General features: G+C 45.9%; 1 protein-coding gene across 2 annotated transcripts in view; it reads right to left on the bottom strand.

The window, feature by feature from the left end:
- Dock1 (dedicator of cytokinesis 1) overlaps positions 1 to 21,436 on the bottom strand; it is a 504,121-nt gene that overhangs the window by 86,572 nt on the left and 396,113 nt on the right. For both annotated transcript variants that reach the window (XM_038330219.1, XM_038330227.1), the window contains exons 30-32: positions 12,675 to 12,753; positions 10,596 to 10,696; positions 362 to 420 (exon numbers count right to left, since the gene is read on the bottom strand). In XM_038330219.1, coding sequence (XP_038186147.1) covers positions 362 to 420; positions 10,596 to 10,696; positions 12,675 to 12,753 — 239 coding nt within the window. The remainder of the gene's footprint in view (positions 1 to 361; positions 421 to 10,595; positions 10,697 to 12,674; positions 12,754 to 21,436) is intronic.

Here is a 21,436-nt window from a genome sequence, read left to right as displayed (position 1 = left end):
TTATCCCAAAGGGGTTGGGAAGATGGCTTAGTTGGTAAAGTGCCTGCCATGCAATCATGAGGAGGACCCGAGTTCAAACCCAGAACCGTACAAAACAAATCTGGGCAAGGTGGTTCATGCTTGTAACCTCAGTGCTGGGGAAGTGGAGACAAGCGGATCCCTGGGGCCTGAGAAGCAGGACCTAGCCAACGTGGCAAGTTACAAGTCAATGAGAGATCCTGCTCGAAAATCCAGTGGGCAGTCCTAAGGAACAAAGACTGACACACACATTGCATCAACACTGAAAAATGGGGCCAATATCATAATGCAGAGGGAACTCAAGGTGCTTATTCCACCCCCAAGATGACAGCCAGCTACTCACCCAAGTTGTACCACATGTCTCTGATCTCAAAGCCAATCTGTCTCCTCATGTCTCCATACCTAGACACCAGGGAAAGAAAGATGCCACGTCAGTCTACAGAGCCTCTGGAAGTCAAACTCCAAGCTTGCATCACGGATGGAAGGTTGTGTCCAAGTTCCAACGACATCTGCCAGCAGCAGGATTTCAAGGAGAGCTCCAGGTGGGAACCCGGCTCATCCCAGACGACAGTGCCTTGCTGAGAGCGCACAGAGAAGCTGTGACGAACACCCAAAGCATCTTGTGTTCTTCAGTCACATGGCTCCTGGGCCTAAGGGAGTTTGTTTCCCATGCATGCTGCTGCCACCCCAGAGCATCCTGTGTCCACAGAAGCAGCAGCCTCCCCACAGGAAAATGAAACCCTAGAGTCAGGGAAGGCTGCTTCCAATTTTTCCTCATTCTTCTATATCATTTTAAATGTAAGCAAGAGCTTAACACCCAAATATGTCAACAGACATTCCACCAGCTTTTGTTTATCTGGGAAAATAAATGCTAATTTTCCTCCCGGTGGGCGAAGAGAGGAGGTGTGCGTTTCATGAGTAAACAGAATTTGATGCTTCAGAAGATAAACCTTTATTAGTTTGTGAGCAATTCGACTTTTTCTTTTAGTGCCTAAGGAAAAAGCTGATTATATTAAAAATAATAATTTGCAAAATTATCATACAGCATTGCAGCCGAACAGCTGGATCATTGAGCTTGCTCCGTTCGTCCTTGTGGCAGCTGAGGCACCAAGGAAAGCTTATGGCAGATGATGGTGTCCTGGCTCTTTAGGCAAACATCCTGGCTGCTAAATCAACAACTCCCAGCTGGCTGCCACCTTATTAAAGGCTCTGGTGCCCTAAACACCTGTCTGTCACTCACAACAGAGGGGTTACAGAGGCATGTTCATCTCAGCAGTAGAGAAAAATTATAATCCATACGACATACATGATTCCTCTATGAGGGATCCGGCATATACATATGTAGGCATGTGTATGTTTATGTAATACACACACTCCTTTCCATATATATATATATATATATATATATATATATATATATGGAAGTATATACACTCTTTTCCATATTATATAAATATGTAAAGAAAATAGAAAGTGGGATATGAGGGGATTCAATCTAAAGGGAGGGAAAAATAAGAGAGGGTAATGGTATAAGTTAAAAAAAATAGAAGGGAGAATGAATGGGGGTAGGAAGGACATCAAAGGAAGGTCCTGGGGAAGGGTGTAAGGTGTATAAGAACAAACTAATGATAGATACATATATGTGTATATGTATATATGTACACATGTATATATGCATGTGTATATACCATTACTTTGTATGCCAGCTAATGTATATGCATGATATATATCCTTTCCTGGCTCCCAGCTAGGACATGTAGACCATAGCCCAGCAAGTCAGCAAGAAGACAGGTACTCTCAGTAAATCAGGGAATCTCAGCCAGCACCGAATTTGCTGTCAGTGATAGGAGGTCTGATCCAGCCAATGAAGACACACCACCAACAAACCCTGCAAGTCTGGGATCATGGGTGACAGGGACACACCCTTCCCACACTTGACTCTCCCTTCAAATTGCTCAAGGGTTCTGGGACCAGAACACATTAAGTTGCCCATCATTTTGGGGTTTCTCAGCAGCCACTGCCACCTGGGTCCAGGCAAAATGCAGTTGGCATCGTGGCAACCTGGCAACGTGGCATCTTCTGCCATTTACTGGGGGAGAGGAGTCACATTCAGACCCAGCCAGGACTTTTCTTCTGAGGTTAATGGACTAGTCACTTCTAGCTACAAGGCCTCAGACAAGACTGGCATACACAGCATTGTGGCGGGTCGCTGTAGAAAACAAATGCCCTCTAGGCTCCTACGGTCGTGTGTTCATTCCCTCAACCCACTAATGACGCCAGTGGTACCAAAAGTGGTATCATTAGCTCCAGCATTGAACATCTTTCATCCAGGCTATGGGGAGGATTTCTTTCTCAAAACACAAGACCGTCTAACAGTAGGCTTCGTGGGTGTCTCTGTTTCTCTGCCCTTGACTCTCTCGGGTCCTCTACTGATTACAATTCTAACAGTCTAAAGGACGCCCTGGGATTTATTTTGCCAGCAGCAGGTTTAACATTTGTGACTCCTGCTGGTGACCTGCCTTTCTCCAGCCGCTGTGAGAATTAAGAGTTCTATGCCTGCTCGTCAGCACGATGCTTCTCCCTTGCTGAAGGGCGGTGAAGGCCGTGGGTTTCCCCTCTCACTTCTGGTTTCTGGACCCAGGTGATGATTGGGCATGGCAGTATTTGAGAACCAGGGGATTGGCAATGATCAGAGCAGGCGATTCTCATGAGAGCCAGGCCTACAGCACAAGGAGCTCAAAATACTGATGAACAGTCGAATAAGACAAGACGCCTGGAAACCAAGACAAGAAGGAGGCAGTCGCAGGGTGGAGGGCAGGACTGGAGTTCCCTGGCAGTGGGCTTGATCCTTCCTTTCCATTTAATAAGAAGGCAGATCTGATGAGTCTATACAAGCTTCCTAGTAATTCCCAAGCAGGGCAGCAGCTGTCACCAGACCTCAAGAGGGCTCGCGGGAAACACTTCTACCGTCTTCTCTTGGAAGAGAAAAATGATGATAATTGTCTGGTTGAAGCTCATTTCCTGGAGGCAGACCTCCGAGCTGAGGGCAACCGTGGAGATCACAGTTAAGTGACTCGCTCACAGTGCAGAGTCAGAGAACTGGCCCAAGCCTGGAGGGGAAACGCTGGATGACTTAGCTTGGGTTACAGGGCAAAGAGAGAAGGGAGTCCAGGTCCTCAGATCATAAGCCTACAGTGTTTCCTGCGTGGCACACACTCCTCTTCTTCCAAAGTGTTCCCATCTCTTACCATTCTTACAGAGCCAGGTCACTCTTCCAATGAGGAGCGCGGGACTCATGGTGCTGAGCAGATGTGAACCTTAGCTCCACCAAGTCAGAAGGACAAAGAGCTAAGTGACCTCATTCCTGTGTGTCCACAGGTGAGCATAGGAACACTGGCTTGAGAAGGCGCTTTTCCCTAGTTCAGGAAGTCCTAAGAGCCTACTCCTGCATCTTTAGCCCAAGAAGAGAAAATTACATCCACCGCATTCAGATCTCATAAGGGATAAGGCCAACCAGAACCCAAATCTAAGCACAGTTGGGCAAACTACCTGGGCCCTCACTTTCTGTTACACATAGGGAAACAACTCTCGATGCTTGTCTTGGGGCTCTTCTGAATGCTAGGAGCAGGGTGGAACTCACTTTGTCTCAGCTAACACTTTGTTGAAGAGATGCCAAAATTGAACAGGCTTGTCTTAACCACAGCATCTCGCTCATGGTTGCAAGGGCCATTAGACTGATTCATTTAGTCACCCCTTACTGAGAACACCAACAAGACCCACAGGCCTATATCATGGCATGAGAGACAGCCTTCAATCTCAGAATCACACAGGTTGCCTGCATATCTTACACACATGGTTCCTGCCGGTGTGACCTCACTTGGAAATAGGATCTGTACAATGTAACCTAGTTGTGACGAAGCCACGGTGGAGTAGACTGGGCCCTAAATGCCAGAAGTGCTGCTCCTAGGAGGAAGGCACACTAAGAGTCACGGACACACAGAAAGACATGGAAAGAACATAATCTGGAGATGTGCAGAGAGCGGACTTATAACACAGGCCAAGGGATGCTGAGGCCTGGGGACAGCCGGCTGAAGTCAACAGAACCCTCCCCCAGCAGAAGAATCTCCACTACCACCATATTGATTTCAGACTTCTGTCCTGATAAGTGCCAGACAACAGACTGTGACTCCCTGCGCCCTCTGTAATGGCAGATGAACCTCAGGAACATACTCAGTGATCCATCCACTTAGTCCCTGCCCTGGTAAGTGATTAGAATCTGGAATCTGAAAAACGCTCCCCTAAGGAGAGAATAAAACAAGAACATTACAAGTGAGATCGGAGGGGCTCTGACATGTGACGTGTGGGTGCAGACGTCTAAAGCAGACAAGGAGCCAGGCTGGATGGGGGCGGAAGCAAGCCTAGGATGGAGTTCTAGGGGAGGAGGAGATGAAATTCTTGAAGATGGAGTGCTGTGATTTGGGCACTCTTGTCCCCAAAGGTCCATGTGCTGCAAGTTTGGTCTCCAAGGTAATAGGACAGAGAGATGGCACACATTAAGACATCTAGATGTGGTTACATCATGAGAATCCCACCCTCGGGGATGGAGAAATGTCTTTCAAGAGACTGGCTTGGTTCTCTCAAGATTGAGTTCGTCAGATCTCTTGAGAGTGAGTTATATCTCTCAGGACAGAGTTAGGTCTCCAAGAATAGATTAGTCATGGACAGAGTCCATATTTATAAAGCAAATCTGCCTGCTTCTCTCTCTCATGAGCGCTCCGCTGTACTCCTTGCTTCCCCTCCAGGCTTCGCTACCATGTTGTTATGCAGCATGAGACTCAGCAGAAGCTAGGAAAACGCTGGCCTTGTGCCCTTGAAATCTCTGACCTCCAAGACTATGAGCTAATGGCAACCTTGTTACAAAGCACCCAAACTCTGTGTCAGTGACCAAGACACAGGTGAGAAGCAACAGTGTTGAAGGAATTGAGGAGAGCAATCCAGAGCACTGAATGTCACACCCTGATTTAGTGACTTGTGACTTGGTCAGAGGTTCTGAAGGAGTAGAGTGTCTGTGGCCAGAGGGTGCTACAGGGTAGATGGTTAGGACAACAGAGAAAGAACGGAAAGATAACCAAGAACTGGGCCTGTGGGTAAGATGAGGCATTTCTGTCTTAATGGAAAAAACAAAAGAAACAAACAAAAAACCCACAATAGCTAGGAGGGGATGAGACCACTGGGAATGAGCCCTGTTAGACGCAGGCTGATGTGAACATTCTGCTTGCGTTAAGCTTTATTATGCTCCCCAGGACAATGCCTCATCAATGTATCTAATTAGCTTTGCCAACGCAAAGGTGGCACAGGGCTACTGCTTATGAGGTTTGTTTCCCTGGGTCTCCCACTAATCCTTGAAGTGAATTTACTCAGAACAATTTGACTCTTTTTTGGAAAAAAAAAATAAGCATGAGGATTGAATCAATCGTATTCTGCAATATAGAATCCTACCTTCTGATTAGACCATGTTGTAAAACGGGACTTGTCACATCACATTTAATTCCTAGTTTCCCTCAAAATCCCATCTCTGGTTTGGCACCTCAGAAGCCAGTGCCTGATGAAATGGGACAGATTTGTTTTTGTGATGTTTTGGTTCAGCTGCAAAACAAGTCTTAGGAGGTTAAAGATTTCACAAGAAAAAATATGGGTAAATAAAAGAGTTGGGCTTGTCCAATGCCCCCCCCCCCCGGCCCCGCTGCAATGCCATTGTGAGAGGGAATTTCTTGCAAACATTTGCAAAAGCATTGTGCTTAGTGACATCCACCTTTAACCCCAGCACTCCTAGGCAGAGGCAGAAGGATCCCTGTGCCTTTGAGATTAGCCTGATGTACACAGTGAGTTCCAGGACAGCCAAGGCTGTGTAGAGAGACCCTGTCTCAAACAAACAAACAAACAAACAAACAACAAAATAGAAACATGAAACAGCAATTCACGAATCCAGAACAAAGTTGGGTCCTGAAAATGGAGTTCCCTTGTCATGTGACATATTGATGTTGTCAAATGACTGTGACTTTAAAGTTAACTCTTCTGCATTGTATTTATATGTCCTGAACCCCAATAATGCAAAAAGCTTGGGGAGGGTGGATGAGAGTCCAAAGCAGCATTTTCCTGATGTCTGTCCCTGGGAGCCACCAGCACCAACGATGTGTTAAGGTTTGGAATAGCAGCATTTTCTTATTATGGACTTTGATTCCTTGAGGTTTTTTTTTTTTTTATTTTGAGGTTTATAAGCAAATCTTCCTCTTATTTGGTGGTTAATATACTCAGTTGTGCGCGGTGATATTTTGTGTTTTAACAAATAAAGTTTGCCTGAAGATTACAGTGCAGAGCTAAGCCACTAGAGGTCAGGCAATGGTGGTACACACTTTTAATCATAAAATTTGGGAGACAGAGGCAGAAGGATCTCTGTTAGTTCAAGGCCACCCTGGGCTACACAAAATTGATCAAATCTAAAAGAGAAACAGAACTCACACAAAGGTGATCCCACCACTTGGGATCACACACCTTTAATCCCAGTACTAGGGAGGAGGAGACAGGAGCTCAGATGCAGTCCGAGGATGCAGTCTGAGGATTAGTAGAGACAGGATCACTCCTTCAGTCTGAGGATTCAGTAGAGGTAAAAAGTCTCTCAATGGCTGGCTACACTGCTTCTCTGATCTTCAGGAAAGCTTTATCTATTAAAACACAAAATATCACTACAGTTCTGAGTATGGTGTGGTTTGCTTTTCTTTTTTGTGTGTCTTATACCCAGGTACGTAGGGCATGAATAAGTAGGTCTTCTGATTCCAGAAACATCTACTTTTCTGAGCCATGGTGAGGCAGACCAGGCAGGAAAAAAAAAGAAGACAGAGGTTGCCCACTCAGATGTGCCCAAGAGAAGCTGATAGGCCACACGTGAACAGTCCAGAGGGCATGAATTAGAGGACACAAATCTACCTCAGATCCAAGGCTTTCCCCTAGACATAATTAAACACAAGTACCTAAGATCAGCTACTACCTCAGACCACTGGGATTAACTTCATATCTCTTCCCTCCGTCCGAGGAGCCAGCCCCCACCACTCCCTTACACTTCCAAGTCAGTGTATCTCTGCTAGAAGATTGGACCATGCCCTTTGGGCAATGTCAGTCAAGCAGGCAAACAGGTCAATTTTCATCGAACCCATGTCTAAAGTCCACACTACCTGGTAGCTTCTGCTCTCTAGGCCAGCCTCCAGCTTTCAAGGTCCTGGTAACAACCTCATTGCTGTCCTGACTCCATTCACTGCTTTGGCTTTGCTTTCCACTAGACAATGAATGTCTTTCCCTTGGGATCCACTTTCCCTCCTTCCCCTGCATCAGGACCATACTTGCCTGAGCACAGAAGAGGCCTAACACTGTTCTACTAAAGAAGCTAAAGGGATGATATCTAGGGGCTCAATGCACCCAGTAAATTAAACGAGTTTGGGCAGGACGTTCTGAGATACTTCTAAAGTTGTTTACTATTTAGACGAATGTTTGAAAATATACTATCAGGTGATTAGGGCCATTAACACTGGTGGCACCCTCTATGAAGCTGATCTGATGTCTCTTCAGCTTATAAGTCATGTTGGGCTTATCATAGACAGGAGCACATTGTGCCCTCGATGGGCAGTCACTGCCACATGTAGTCTGTGGCCTACTGAGGCCCAAATATCCCATGGCATTTACAAAGAAAATCGGGCTTTCCCCCTGAGAAGCCCTTGAGAACACACAGAAGCACAGCCCGAGAGTCTCTTCATATCATGTCTAAGAGAGACAGAAAAACCTGATCCAGAGTCCCTGTGGGTCGCGGAAAGGGAGACACCAGATGGTTGTGTTTGTTTCCTTTGGCTCCGTGGCCTTTGACTCCATAGAGCAAAGACTTTCTCTGGAGATCAGGGTCCTGCTAAAGCAATCACTGTTGCTGCTTGAGTTTGGACTGTTAATATAGCACCATGAGGACAGCCCAGCATAGAGCTACCACCCTGGTCTCCAAAGTGCTCAGCATCAAAGCCTCCAGAAGCTGCATCGTATTTAAAAGCATCTCTTCCCCAGTAGGCATCTGTGGTGGTTTGAATGAAAATGGTCCCCACAGGGAGTGACACTATTAGATGTGGCCTTGTTGGAGTAGGTATGGCCTTGATAGAGGAAGTCACTGTGGGAGTGGGCTTTGAGGTCTCATATGCTCAAGCTATGCCCAGTGGGATACCAGTCTCTCTGTTGCCTGTGGATCAAGATGTAGGACTCTCAGCTCCTTCTCCAGCACCATATCTGCCAGCATACTGCCATGTCCCACAATGATGATAATGGACTGAACCTCTGAGATTGTAAGGCAGCCCCAGTGAAATGTTTTCCTCTATAAGATTTGCTGTGGTCATGGTGTCTCTTCATTGTAGCAGAAACCCTAACTAAGACAGCATCCATCTCTAAGAGTAGGAAGTAGAGGTGCTTCATATCAAATGGGCTCTTAACTCAGCCAGCACTAGGTTTGGGTGCCAGAGTCTCCTCTCAGTGTGCACAGCCCACATGGACTGCTGAACAAATGGGACAAATGGCGAGAACTTGTGCGACAAGGAGCTGGGGTGGCCTCAGGGAGCCACACTGACAGCTGCTTCTAAAATAGTGGTTCCTACTGTCGGGAGAACAACAACAAGCAGTCCCTTCTCACGAGCCCTGTGACTGTCAGAAAGTGGGCACTTCGTGTAGTGTTAGTTTCCAGTATGCATAGCTGGTAAAAGTCTATCCCTGGGCACAGGGAGCCATGCTGAGCAATTAAGTCCTGAAAAGGTTCCAAAGAGAGGCAATGTGCCAGCAGTCACAGGTGGGTGCTACCCTGCCCCAGTGTGCTTGGTTTGGCAGGTACATCTGTCACTTCTAAATAATAGCCATTGTTCCACATTCGTGGCTCTTGGGGTCAGCCACCTGAAGGAGCCAAAGGAGATCTGGTCAGGAGCAAGCAGATTTGCAGACAGGGTTTCTCTGATAGTCAAGCAGTTAAATTCACCCTGGGCACAGAGCTGCCAAGGCTGGAATCTGCCTTCATGAGTGAGATAAGGGAGGTGGCCCGTGGTGAGCCTCTGTGCTTTATCTTGCTCATATGGAAAACACGGGTTATGGGAGGACTTACTGAATGAAGAGTCATGCTCTTGAATGATTGTATGCGAACCCCTCCCCCACCCCACACACATATAGATGAATGTACAGTGCTTAGACAGCTGCTGGCACGCGAACAAATCTCAGTATTGTGTGCAGAAACACGTCTCACACTCCAGGGATCATGTGCTTTCCATTTCCCAGGAAGGAAGGCAGAAACTGGTTGACGATGAGAAGCAGAGCACTCTCTCTTCCCATTCCAAGACTCCTTTGGCATCCTCTAAGCTCAGCATCTCAGAGGGACTATGCAAGGCAGAGGTATAGTCAGAATATTGCAAAGGCATTATACATAGGATGACTCAGAAATATGGGCAACATTTCAGAGTCTTCTAGGCAGTCCCCAATGAATGAAATCTGGAACAGGATGACATTAGTGGGACTGAGGCGGAAGAGGAGCTAAACCTTCAGGACACCAAGATCATGGGAAGGAACCTAAGCAACCAGTGATTTTCTTTCTCCCTAAAGTGTGTGTGTGTGTGTGTGAGAGAGAGAGAGAGAGAGGGAGAGAGAGAGAGAGAGAGAGAAACCATGTGAATGCATGTGAGTAGAGATCAGAGGTATTGGACCTCCCCTTCCATATGCTTTGAGGAAAGGTTTCTTGTTGGCTGCTATGTAAGCCTGAACACTTCAGGGGATTGCTCCCCGCCCCCGCCCCCTGCTCTGTCTCTTATCATACCATATGAGCTCTGGAATTACAGATGTGCGCCACTGTGTCTGGCTTTACAGGTGTTCTGGGGATTTGAACTCAGATACTTAAGCTTGAGCAGCAAGCATCTAACCCATGGAGCCATCTCCTCAGCCCATGGTCTTCTTTTTTGACATAGGAACAGGAGCATTCAGGATGCCCTCTGGCAACACAGAGATGCCCGAGGATCTTGGCCTGCATGAAGCTTCTTCAATGACACACAGGCTAATCTAGCCCACTCAAACCAGAGGAAGACAAGTGACTTTTGTGTTGGGAAGGAAACCATGGACAGCTCTGCACCAGCAGGTTGGGCAGGCCTAGCAGCGCTGATGGCTTTCAAGAGAGCCCTCTATTGTAGAAGCAATTGGAAAACTAGGCAATAAAGTAAACCACATGTGTAATGACATCAGAAGAGTCCTCAGCAAAAGTCATTATCTCCAGAAACTCAAATGCTATGTCGCACTAACCATCTCCAATCACACTGACTTTGAACCTACCGGGATGAATCCTGCAATTTTTAGATCTTGATTCACGGGTTACAAAGGCGACACCAGGTCTGTGATTTGAAGCCACCCTTTCATTACACTGTGATTACGTCTCAATTTGTACCCAGTTGGCTTAGAGGAGACATGGAAATTAGGGTAATAAGCAGGAGGCTCTTGCCTGCAGCAGCAGAGCTGGGGGAATGACTTACTTGTTGAAGATTTTGGCTCTCTTAGCACTTGAAAAATTCTCCAGCTGCAGGGACTCTTGAGTGAGGAAAGCCACAGCCAGGTGAAAATAGTTGTTCCAGAGCTGAAAACCAAAACACAGGAGATGCGGAGATGCTAAGTTGTGGAATAGCTTAACAGTGGATCTCAGAGGGGCTCTGGGCAATTGTCATCCTGAAATACTTAAGAACGTATATCGCTGCTAGCCAGCCCTCGGGTGTGGTCGTGACTGAGTGTGAGGATCAGTTCACCAGGGCAACTCCTGTAAGGTCTGCCTGTGCCTCGGTTTCTTCACCAATAACACAAGGTTGTTAGTAGTATCTACCTGAGCAGGCTTCCTGGAAGGCACAGGGATGATGACCGGTAGGGGCAGCAGACACAGATACGGCGGTGCTGAGCACGCGTTGAGTACTGCATGGTTTTAGCTCTGTTAGCATATGATGTTGCCCCTCTCTGAAGAACAGTATACACTTGCAAGATTTATGATTTCTTATTATACCAAAATTATGCATACACCAGATAATTAGGGAAAACACGTAAAAAGATCAAACCTCCATTTCAAGGATTTATGGACTGTATACGATTTGAAGGATGATCCTTGGAAGACATCGTGGATGCCAGTTTTTCTCATTTACAAACCAGGGATAATATTCAAATGCGGTCGATAGCTACAAAGCGTCCCATAAAGACGAGACGTTCTTATTACCAACTCCGAGTTTAATGACCTGTGAAAGGTAGGAACTCAAGCGCATCCTCAGGATTTAAGAGTGTGTGTGGCCCCCTTTACCTAGCTCTTCCTGGGAAATGGCCTTGCCTACAGTGCTGCTGACTGCTACAGAACTAGCCCAGCATGCACTGGTCACCCATCTCAGGATGCTCTCAGCTACGGCACGATGAGTTGGCAGTGGCTGGAGGGAGATGGGGTTGGCGAGAGCAATGAGAATGGATTCCATACATGGGTGAAATTCTCAGAGAAGGAGATTAATAGAAGTTTTATAAACACAAACATAGAGCTGGTGAAGGTGTTAAAGCTAAAAATTTTTTTTAGGAGGGCACTGTGACACTGTCCGTCAAGCTTAAATGCTCATCCTGGTTTGCCATCCATCAGCCTCTTCTAGGGAGGGCATGCACTGACATCCATGGACGCTCATGGAAGCTTGGTTCGGGACAGTGGGAAGCAGAAGCCATTTTGCGGGGGCAGCTGAGTAAATGCAGGCACACTCATGCTGCGGAGTATGACAAGACTGTAAACCACTTGGCATGAACCGACACAGGTTAAGGGCAAGATGAAATCATGTGTCGGCCCGCATCCATGCGTCGGGTGTCAGGAAGAGTGCAGAGCGGTTAGTTACAAGTTACTCCTGCAGAGAGGGGATGAGAGTTGCAAAGAGCAGAGAAAATATTTCCTAATGACTCATTTACCGCATGTGAATCTTTGTTTATGACATACGAAAACAAGCATCAAACAGAGAAAAACAATAAAAAGGAAAAAGAAAAAAAATTTAAAGTAACATTGTTAGGGCTGGCAATGTGGCTCAGTTGGTAGAAGGCCTAGCTGGCATGCACAGGGCCCCCACACCCCTCCACACCCACTTAGGCAGGGCATATACAGAAGAGGTATTTATAAAACAGGAAGACTCACTATGGACACTATAGGTGGCACAAAGCCAGGAGAGAATGAGGGGGAGAGAGTTTCAGAAGCAATTAGCTCAGTGAAGCACACCCAATTCTCCTCCACTGAACCCTTCATCCTGTCTTAGGACGATCTGAGATGAGGCTGGCAGCCAGGCATACTGGCCCTCGGTGGCCTGCCTGCCTCCTGCCAGGAGAGTCCCTCCTTGCCACTCCGATTCAGTACTTTCTCTTAGAAACAACTCTATTTCCTAACTTGCTAAATGGAGCAAATACAATGGAAGCATAATTTTCACTCCTCAGGTTCTGTTTCCACACCTCTGATGAGAGGCCGATTAGGAACCAAGGATTAGTGATATAAATGACTGGGGCTGACCAGCCGTTTGTTTTAACCCGATTCCCCCACAAAGGTGCTGTCGGCCTCCTTTTACCTGCAGCTCAAAGTTGGCTTGATCCAGAAATTTCTTGTTCAGCATATCTGCATACTGATTAATTGCTCGCAGGAAGACTCTGAAAGATCAAGAGAAAATGGTATAATTACACACTTAGGCATTGGCACCTTTGTAGGTTTGGCATTTCAATTAGCTAGGATTCCAGACTGTCGAGAATGTGAAGTCTCTAAGTCCTGTGTGAAGCTGGGAGGTTTTGCCCGTGAAAAACTCTCAGAACCATATGCAGATGTTCTCCAAGTTAATCCAGCAAATTAGCACATGGAGAATGAAAGACAGACCAAAATAGCAGCCTCTGAAAGGAACGTTTAAAACGTATCAGGAAAATACCCCACTTTTCAAAAAAGGGAGAAAAGATGTAAATAAAAATCCTTCCGTGAAGTTACAATGTCTTATTGCTTCATAATCAAATCCCTTAGTTAGCTGGCCTTAAGTTTGAAAGCATTCTTAACGTGCAAGTTATTAGGCTTAGTGTGGTTTGATACAATGTTACTACTGTACTTAGAGGTACAGCCATTATCAGTACTATCTGTCCTTTATCTCATTTCAATCATTGTTTTCTTAATAAAAAAATTAAAAGGCTTTAGTAGATAAGAAAGTGACTTGGCAAGAATTTCAGAGGCATGTGATTCTTTGATTCGCTGATATGTATAACTGGCATTGTATGCTGTGGGCACAGGGAGGCCAGGTGAGGGCATCGGATATCCTGGATATCTCTCTGCCTTCATCCCCCCAAGACAGGGAATAAGTCTTTGATTGAATCTGAGGCTAGGATGGTGGCCGGCAAGCCCCAGGGATCCTCTGCCCACCTACTGCTGGGGTAATGGGCGCACACGGTCATACCTAGCTTTTTACACAGGCGAGATCTGAACCCAGGTGTAAATACTTTCACAGCAAGGGCTGGACCCACAGAGCCCTCCCCAGCTCCAACTATGTCCAATTTCTAGCACATTTCTCAACACCTTGACGTCTACTTTTCTATGATAAAGTGTGCAATTTGGGCTGTCAGGGAGGACTCTGGAGTACTGTCTTTCCCCAGCTTGTTCACTAGGTAGACTTGTTTTATAACCCTTGAGAGTGCTGACAACAGAAAAGCTTAGTCCAGCTACTTCTTTATAAATGGCATTCTCTCTCTGCACAAAGCAAGGATGCAAGAGGAATTAGCATTAGGTCACAGATAATAAACTTAATTACTTCTCCTCATTTAGACAGCAGGAAGCAGCTACAATGCGAGGGAAATCTGGGTTACTTGAAATCCCCATTCTCTGACAGCACTCTCTCTTTACCTAAGCACGCTTGCAGAAGCTCCTTAGGACCTACCACCACAGTTGACTGAAGGCTAGTGGTCTTAGGAGTAAGGGGAGGAAGGAAAGGACACTCCTCCGGGGGCAGTGTCCTTTCCATAGCACTTCCTGTCACTCTTTTGCACTTTCTCCCTCTCTTGAATGCAGTCCTGTCAGGAGCTGCAGGCATCATTCCATCAGAAAACCAAACAGCAGGATGGAGGACCCACACTGGCGTGCCGCATGGCCTGCGGTGGAGCTTGCTATCTCAGTCACTGAAGAAACACAGTTATCTATGTTCTTCCCTGGAGACATGAAGACATAACCAGATTGGAAGAATGAGGATTCTTAAGTGTCTTGTAATGGGGATCACTGACTTGTCCATTAAACAAGAGCCCAGACTAGACAGCAGCATCCACTGGCCAGGATATTGCAAATCCAGGACGCCCAGTTACATTTGAGATATAGTTCTTGGTGATGAACTCTGTAACTGACTTAGTTATTACATTAAAGCTGAATGCAGGGTGTTTGGACATCCTGACAGATTACTACATGGAGCACAGAACTAAGGTCATGCCTTGCGTATGTAAGAAGCATAGCAATGCTGGCTAGCCTCTAGTCTTGAGCTGGTACCTGTCATGCCAGGCTCAGCCCTCAGGAGTTCAGCACGGGTTATAGAAGATGATCTCCTTAGATACCCAAGTCTTGGCCTTTGTGCCCAGAATGGGGCCTCCATGCTATAGTAACAGAACCCACAGACCCCGCCTCAAACCTTGATGGAACACAATTTCCTGTTCTTACAGGAATGGGCTTGCATCAAGTCCAAGAGCTCCAGACTTACATAGCCACAATAACTTTTTTTCTGTTTTGTTTCCTTCAGCTTTTGTGGACATTCCCCAGAGTACCCTACTACCCTTAAGAGCTGTAAGTTGCTGTCCCCAGCCCTGGATGACAATAATGATGGGTTTAGCACAACATGGATTATTATTACAGGGTAATTATTTTGCCTCTAGATAACACCCAAACAGTTGCAATATGCTGCTTCTAATTAAGCTCTGGAACAGTTTCAGCTAGTTAAATAAAGATATTTCTCAAAATGCCCCTCCCCCTTTAAAGAAAAAGAAATCACATCAGGCTGAAACAATATGAAGGCTAAACAAAAACTTTTCTTTTTCTTTTTTTTAAAATGAACTGTCAGCTGAGAAAGAGCAGTGCTGGAAGAGAGATTCCATAATTTAGATTCCCTATAAATTTTTTAAAAAGTTAGGACCAAACTCCAAATAATACAGAATACAAGTTGTATGAAGAAAAATGGGGGAATGATCAAATGAACACCATAATCGATGTTGTCAACAAGAAAAAAAAAATGGAACATGGGCTCAGTGCATCAGGGCAGTGCGACTTCCACAGACCCATCAGGGACACGTGTAAACAGCACCCAACAGTTCACAGCGATGGCATGAAAAAGCTGCTATGCCCCAAGTCTTCCTGAAATAAACCAATTAACTAACTAGACAAAAGGAAAACATAAACAATGACTATTTTTGGAAGGATGACCTATTAGATCCTATGCTGTTTCTAATAAATCTCAAACTAGGGAGCATGAATGCAGAAAATAATATGAGAAGCTTTTGCAACAGGACTTGCTTTTGGTCCTAGAAGGGTGTGAAGAGGATTCCAAGTCATTTAACTAGACAGACTCATGATACCATTTAGACTATATAGAATAAAGACTTCCCTACAAATTTGCCCAACCCAGCAAGCTCTCAGTTGGTTTGAGTGAAAGTGACCATCGGGAAGATGGACAGATGGGTAGACAGAGGGGCTTGCATTTACACACTGGTAATTCTCTCTCTGCTCTACACTGTAGGGGTGGACTCAGAAGAAGCAGAAAAAGAAATATTCTCCTCTCTGACAATGGATAAAAGGTAGGGACTCAAACACTGGTTTTGTCTGCTTACAGGGGTTAGCTGAACAGGTGGGTAGATGAATAGAAAGGTGGATGATGGACGAGCGTGTGGGCCAACAGGTAAATGGGATGGAACAGGGAGATGGGTTGCAGGAGGAGTGGGTGAATGGTAAATGAGTGGGCACGGGATAGATAAGTGAGTGTATGGGTGGATACGTGGATGAGCGTGGGGTGGAGAGAAAAACGGACAGGTAGGTGGGTAGAGGGGTAGGTGAGCAGATGAGGAGTGGGTAAGTAGTTAGTGAGTGGGAGGGTGGGTGAATGAATAAGTGGGTAGATGGAGGAGGGTTGATGGCAAATGAATAGGTTAGGTGGCTTAGAAGACCAAACTGATTTGTATCAGAGGCTCAAGTATTTGGCATTTTCTCTCTGTGTCTGGAGCCCCTGCTTTCTAAGTTAACTTTCTATGGCAGGGTTCAAAAATGTTCAGGATTTTGTTACCCAGGTTCTGATGAGGCTTGGCAGCTCTAGCTGGGCATCGCTCCCTTTTTTGCCTCTTGGTCTCCAGAGCTCATTCCATTACTCTCCTTATCTCTGGCTTGTTTCTTGATGGAAAGGATCTTGCCTTTTCTACATCAAGAACTTCCAAGGCCTCTCAGTGGATCCCCTGCCAGCATGTATAATCTGAAAGGCTCTGTTCCAAGGAACTGTATGTTTGTAAGTACAGCAGAGATATCTTTAAGGTGAAGGTTAGAAAATCTCACCAGGGACTGGAGAAATGGCTCAGTGGTTAAGAGCACTGGCTGCTCCTACAGAGGTCCTGAGTTCAATTCCCAGCAACCACATGGTGGCTCACAACCATTTATAACAAACTCTTACACGCTCTTCTGGTGAGCAGGGATACGTGCAGACAGAACACTGTACACATAATAAATAAATCTTAAAAAAAAAAATCTCACCAACCCCAAACAAGATCCCTCATCCCTCAGCTTGCTCCAGGATATAACAGTAGTGGTCAGGTATGATGCAAAAATATGAGCAAGATATTTGCAGGGAAGAAGGAAAGAAAGTACTACAACAGGCAGGTTCTATTCATGCAGAATAGCTACAGGCTCAGTAAGGGGAAACTATCAATCATCAAGCAAACAGATCAAGCTCTGTCTTGCTCAGAGCCTGGGATAGAGGTGGTAACTGCTAAACACCTAGCTAATGGTATATACGTTCAAACGCATTCATGGATACTCTCCCAAATGGTTCAAATGATTGAAAAAGGGTAAGCTTGCATTTAAGCAGAGCTTTTTCCAACCATTTTTAATCTATGAAAGGATTATTTATAATCTAAAACTTTAGAAGATAAATCCTACACAGAGATAAATAATACAGAGAGAATCAGAGGCAATCATGTCATTCTAAAAAGATTAAAAAATGTCATCAGGTCGAGAGCTTGCAAGTTTTACTTCCAAAAACCAAGTGGAAAGAAAGTAATCTTCAGGTACTTGGTAATCTAGTCGTGTGTCCAGAAACTCGGGCTCCCATGCTCAAAGCTGTTACAACAGAATCTGTATACATTGTGTATGCCTGTGAGTGTGTAGAAGTCAGAGGACAAAGTAGGGTGTCTGTCCTCAAGGCTTCTGACCTTTGTTTAAGAGAGGGGCTCTCATTGGTTGGAACTTTACCACACAAGCCAGGCTAGCTGGCCTGGGAGCTTCAAGATAACTGCCTGCCTCTACTCCTGGATTACATGCATGGGTACAACATAGCACTTCTTACATGGGTTTTGGGGATCCATATTGCAGGTCCTCACACTTACAAACAGAAGGGATGTACTGCTCGAGGTACCTCCCTATCTCACGTTACAACTGTGTTTTTTTTAACTACCAATAAAAACAGAGAAGTAATCCCCAAGCCCATATAATTCAACTAACCAAATGACACAGGAGGCTTCTCTGACAAGCTCTTCCATCTGAGGCAGTCACTGCTGGTGACTTTCTAGTAGAAACAACGCTCAATACTACTCTGTCAGTCTCAACGAAGTTTAATTGTAGTTGACACATTTACACATTTGTGCACTTGAAGTCTTAATCTCATTGTATCTATATCTGTCAGTCAGTGGTTGCCTCTGCATATAAACATTTAGCTACGCACCAAGTAGCTCAACGTCAGAAAGACACAAGGAGGATGTAAGGTGACAGATATATTAATAAGGATGATTTAACCACACTACAAGATGTACACATGTCACCAGAGCACTCCACATTTTGTGAATATATGAAACAACTGCCAATTAAAATTAAGTTAAGAAAGAAATGTTACATCAACCAGAGGCAGTCCAAGTCTCTGAGCAGTTCATGAGAACACTGAGCTGAGTTACCACCAGCTCTGTGAGACTTTCCAGCTATAGAGATTTGGAGACTGTAAGTGAAGAAGAGACATCATTACAAGTCCCACAGCCATCAAACACGGTCATCTCCATCCATGCCATGATGGATGGTGAAGCCCAGTTTTCAACTTGATTAGCTTTGGAACTTGCTGAGACTCACTTTGGGTTGGTCTGTGAAGGAATTCTAGGAAGGGTTAACTGAGGGGGAAGATCCACCCCCGAATGGGTGGCACCTTCAGAGGGGCAGCCCATCTACAAAGTGATTCTAGGACAAAGCAGTGCTGTTGAGATCCTTTGCTGACTTGGGGAGCCCAGGCTTTTCAAGCCTTCTAAGATGGAGTAAAGACTAGCAGCTCTCCAGGATTTTCTGGGCCTTCAACACAGATTGGGACTACTGAGGCATCTAGCCTGTAGACTGAGTAGCTACAGGGTTCTCACCATCTCCAGTAGGTAGATAGCTAATGTTGAATTACCTAGTCGTATCATTGAAGCCAATCTAATAAATCCCTTTTGTATTCATTCCATTGGTTCTGTTCTTAAAGAGAACCTTGGCGAATAGAGCAACACTACAAAATCTTAAGTTGCATTTAATAAAAGAAAGTGTGCCCATGATGATTCAATGTGCGAATGTCTTGGTGGATACAACTGCCAGAGGTGTTCATTGAGTTCCAAGCCTCTCAAAAACATGGAGTTTATAGAGTTTCCCAATGCTCCAGCCTCTGCCTTAGTGCCTATCATTACTTTGCACAAGAATAGTCGGGTCAGGGGATGCTTCTGCTCTGGTAAGAGATCATCCAGAGATCCTGCCTGCTGGGATAAGGCAAGTGATGTATGGGGCCCTAAAAGTAACACAGCCAAATTCAACCAAGAAAGGAACTTAACAATTGGAAAGCCATCAAAAGCCAGTTTCACAAGTGCAAGGACTGGTTCTAAAGTGACTATGGTGTCACAGCTCCATACATCCCCATCGTCTCCGTCACTCCGTGCTGGCTGCCACTAAAACTCAAGAGGAGGTGCCTCCTCACTAAGGAGGAAAAAATATGGGGAATGGTGCAAAGACTCTGGGAATGCAAAGCCAGTTCCAGAATTGTGAGGCTGAGGGTTTTCCTAATTTCTTCCTGAAACTCACTTTAACTTACATAATTAGATTGCACAGTTCAATATGAGAGCATTTAAACACTTCTGGCACCAAAACAAGTCATTTTGCGGGGGGAAATCTGCATCCTTTACTAAAATGTGTTGCCCCAAAAAGTGGGTAGAAAAACCAAAAACCAAAACCAAAAACAAGAACCAAAGTAGAGGTGACAGATCTCATCCCAGCAGGACAATGAGTCAAGTGCAGGAGCTGGAAACGTGCCTTCCAAGAACTTCTGCAGAAATCGGAATGCTGAAAAGAGTCAGCTAAGGAGAACAATGGAGGGGAGGCAAAGAATGCCGCTTCCATTAAACAGGAAGGGGGCGGGTAACGGAAGCTTTACTGCTGCAAATCAGGTCTGCTGTCCAGTTCCCAGCCTGGCAGAACAACTTTCCCTGGCAAGGTAGCGACCAACTAGGGTCAGTGGCTTCCTCTTATACGAAGCCTCTACCCGGAAATGGGAAAGTCAGGTGCACATAAGGGGGATTCTCAGTACAGGAAGTGTGAGGACTGCATAGAAACCAAAGGCCCGGCCATCTAACATCGCCTCAGCAAAACTGTGTGGGAAGACCAATGTCACCAGAGAGCCAGCTCAATAGAGATGACAGTAAGTACGGATGTGGGGTAGAATCATGCTTGTAGGTGGACAATGGAGGTAGACTGGCGTCAAGGACTTAATGCAGGGAAGGGTCACGTGTCCCTGGGCGCTCCAAAACCTAAAGACCCCATCATCATACTTCATGTCTGTGTAACTCGTGCTACAGTTTCCCAAGATTTCCTCATTTCTTTTTCAAATCGATAGACTTAAACACCCATCAAGCTCTTAACTAAAATCCTAATTGCCCTGAGTTTTGTTTTTGTTTTTGTTGTTTTGTTTGTTTTTCTGCGGGGCCCTTACTTGTAGAAGGCAGGGCTGACTTGCAGACAGGACTACAGAGACTTTTCTGGGAGGGCCTGCCCTGGATCTAGGTTTGTCTGGTCCTCATGCATGGCAAGGTTTCCAGGAGCTGAGAAGCTGGGTTCTCACCATCTATTCCTGTTCTTGCTAAAGCAGCAGGGCCCTACCTTCCCACTGAAATATACTCCCAGTCACGGCGACATTCGGGCTGAAGGGGCTACAAACCAGGGTGGCTGCATCCTGCCTGGATCACTGTGTTTCGTCAACTCCTGACCGCGGCTCTGCTGTTCCAGGTGCCCTCATACGGATCAAGTTGTTTAGTGTGTCAAGGAGATATGAGGTATAAATTAATCTGATGCTTTACACACAAATCGAGGCCGAGGGAGGCGGAAGATCATGTTCCCGAAAGAGGTAGCTCCCGTCTCGGGTAGCGCTCCAGCGACCTCACACTGCTTCCTTAGGAACCCAAACAGGGCAGCTAGAACCCAACTCAATTCCTGTACCGGCTTTCCTTTCACAATCCCTTAAGGACAGCGTCCAACAGAAACCTGAGCAGACAGCACAATGTGAGCCCCTCCTCAGGCTTCCAAATTACTATGCTCTGCCCATGGTTGGTTCTTACACCTCCAGCCCTTAACTCCCCCGCATTATTTTTGGTATTTTAGGTCCCCAGCAAAAATGGGTTGGGAAGTACAGAGCTACTAGGCACTCTGTGAAGCCCCTCTCCTAAACATGTCCAGCTTCCTCCAGTAATCTCCACAACTGAGTGGGGTGCACTGGACAATCCATGAACCTCCACTGACTTCTGAATTCCCGTTATCACCCAGAGTTCATGCTTTCCATTCCTGTTCGCTCCTTGTGTTGTGTGTTCTGTTGTTTACAAATGTATGGCTGACACCCCTGTTACAGTATCGTACAAAGCATGCTCACTGCCCCCCAGATATCCTGCGATCTGCTTACCCCATTTCCCTTCTCTCATCCCTGGCAGCCGTCAATCTCATTATTATCTGCATAGTTCTCTCAAGGGAGAAAGGAGTTCTTCTGGATTCCAGCTAAAGGGTGCAGTCCATCATGGTGGGGAAGTCAGGGCAGCAGCTGATCCCCTCACACCCACAGGGAGGAAGCAGAGGGTGACAAAG

Source organism: Arvicola amphibius, chromosome 1 (genome assembly GCF_903992535.2).
Source record: "Arvicola amphibius chromosome 1, mArvAmp1.2, whole genome shotgun sequence".
Lineage (NCBI taxonomy): Eukaryota > Metazoa > Chordata > Mammalia > Rodentia > Cricetidae > Arvicola > Arvicola amphibius.
This window is presented reverse-complemented; position numbering and strand designations above follow the sequence as displayed.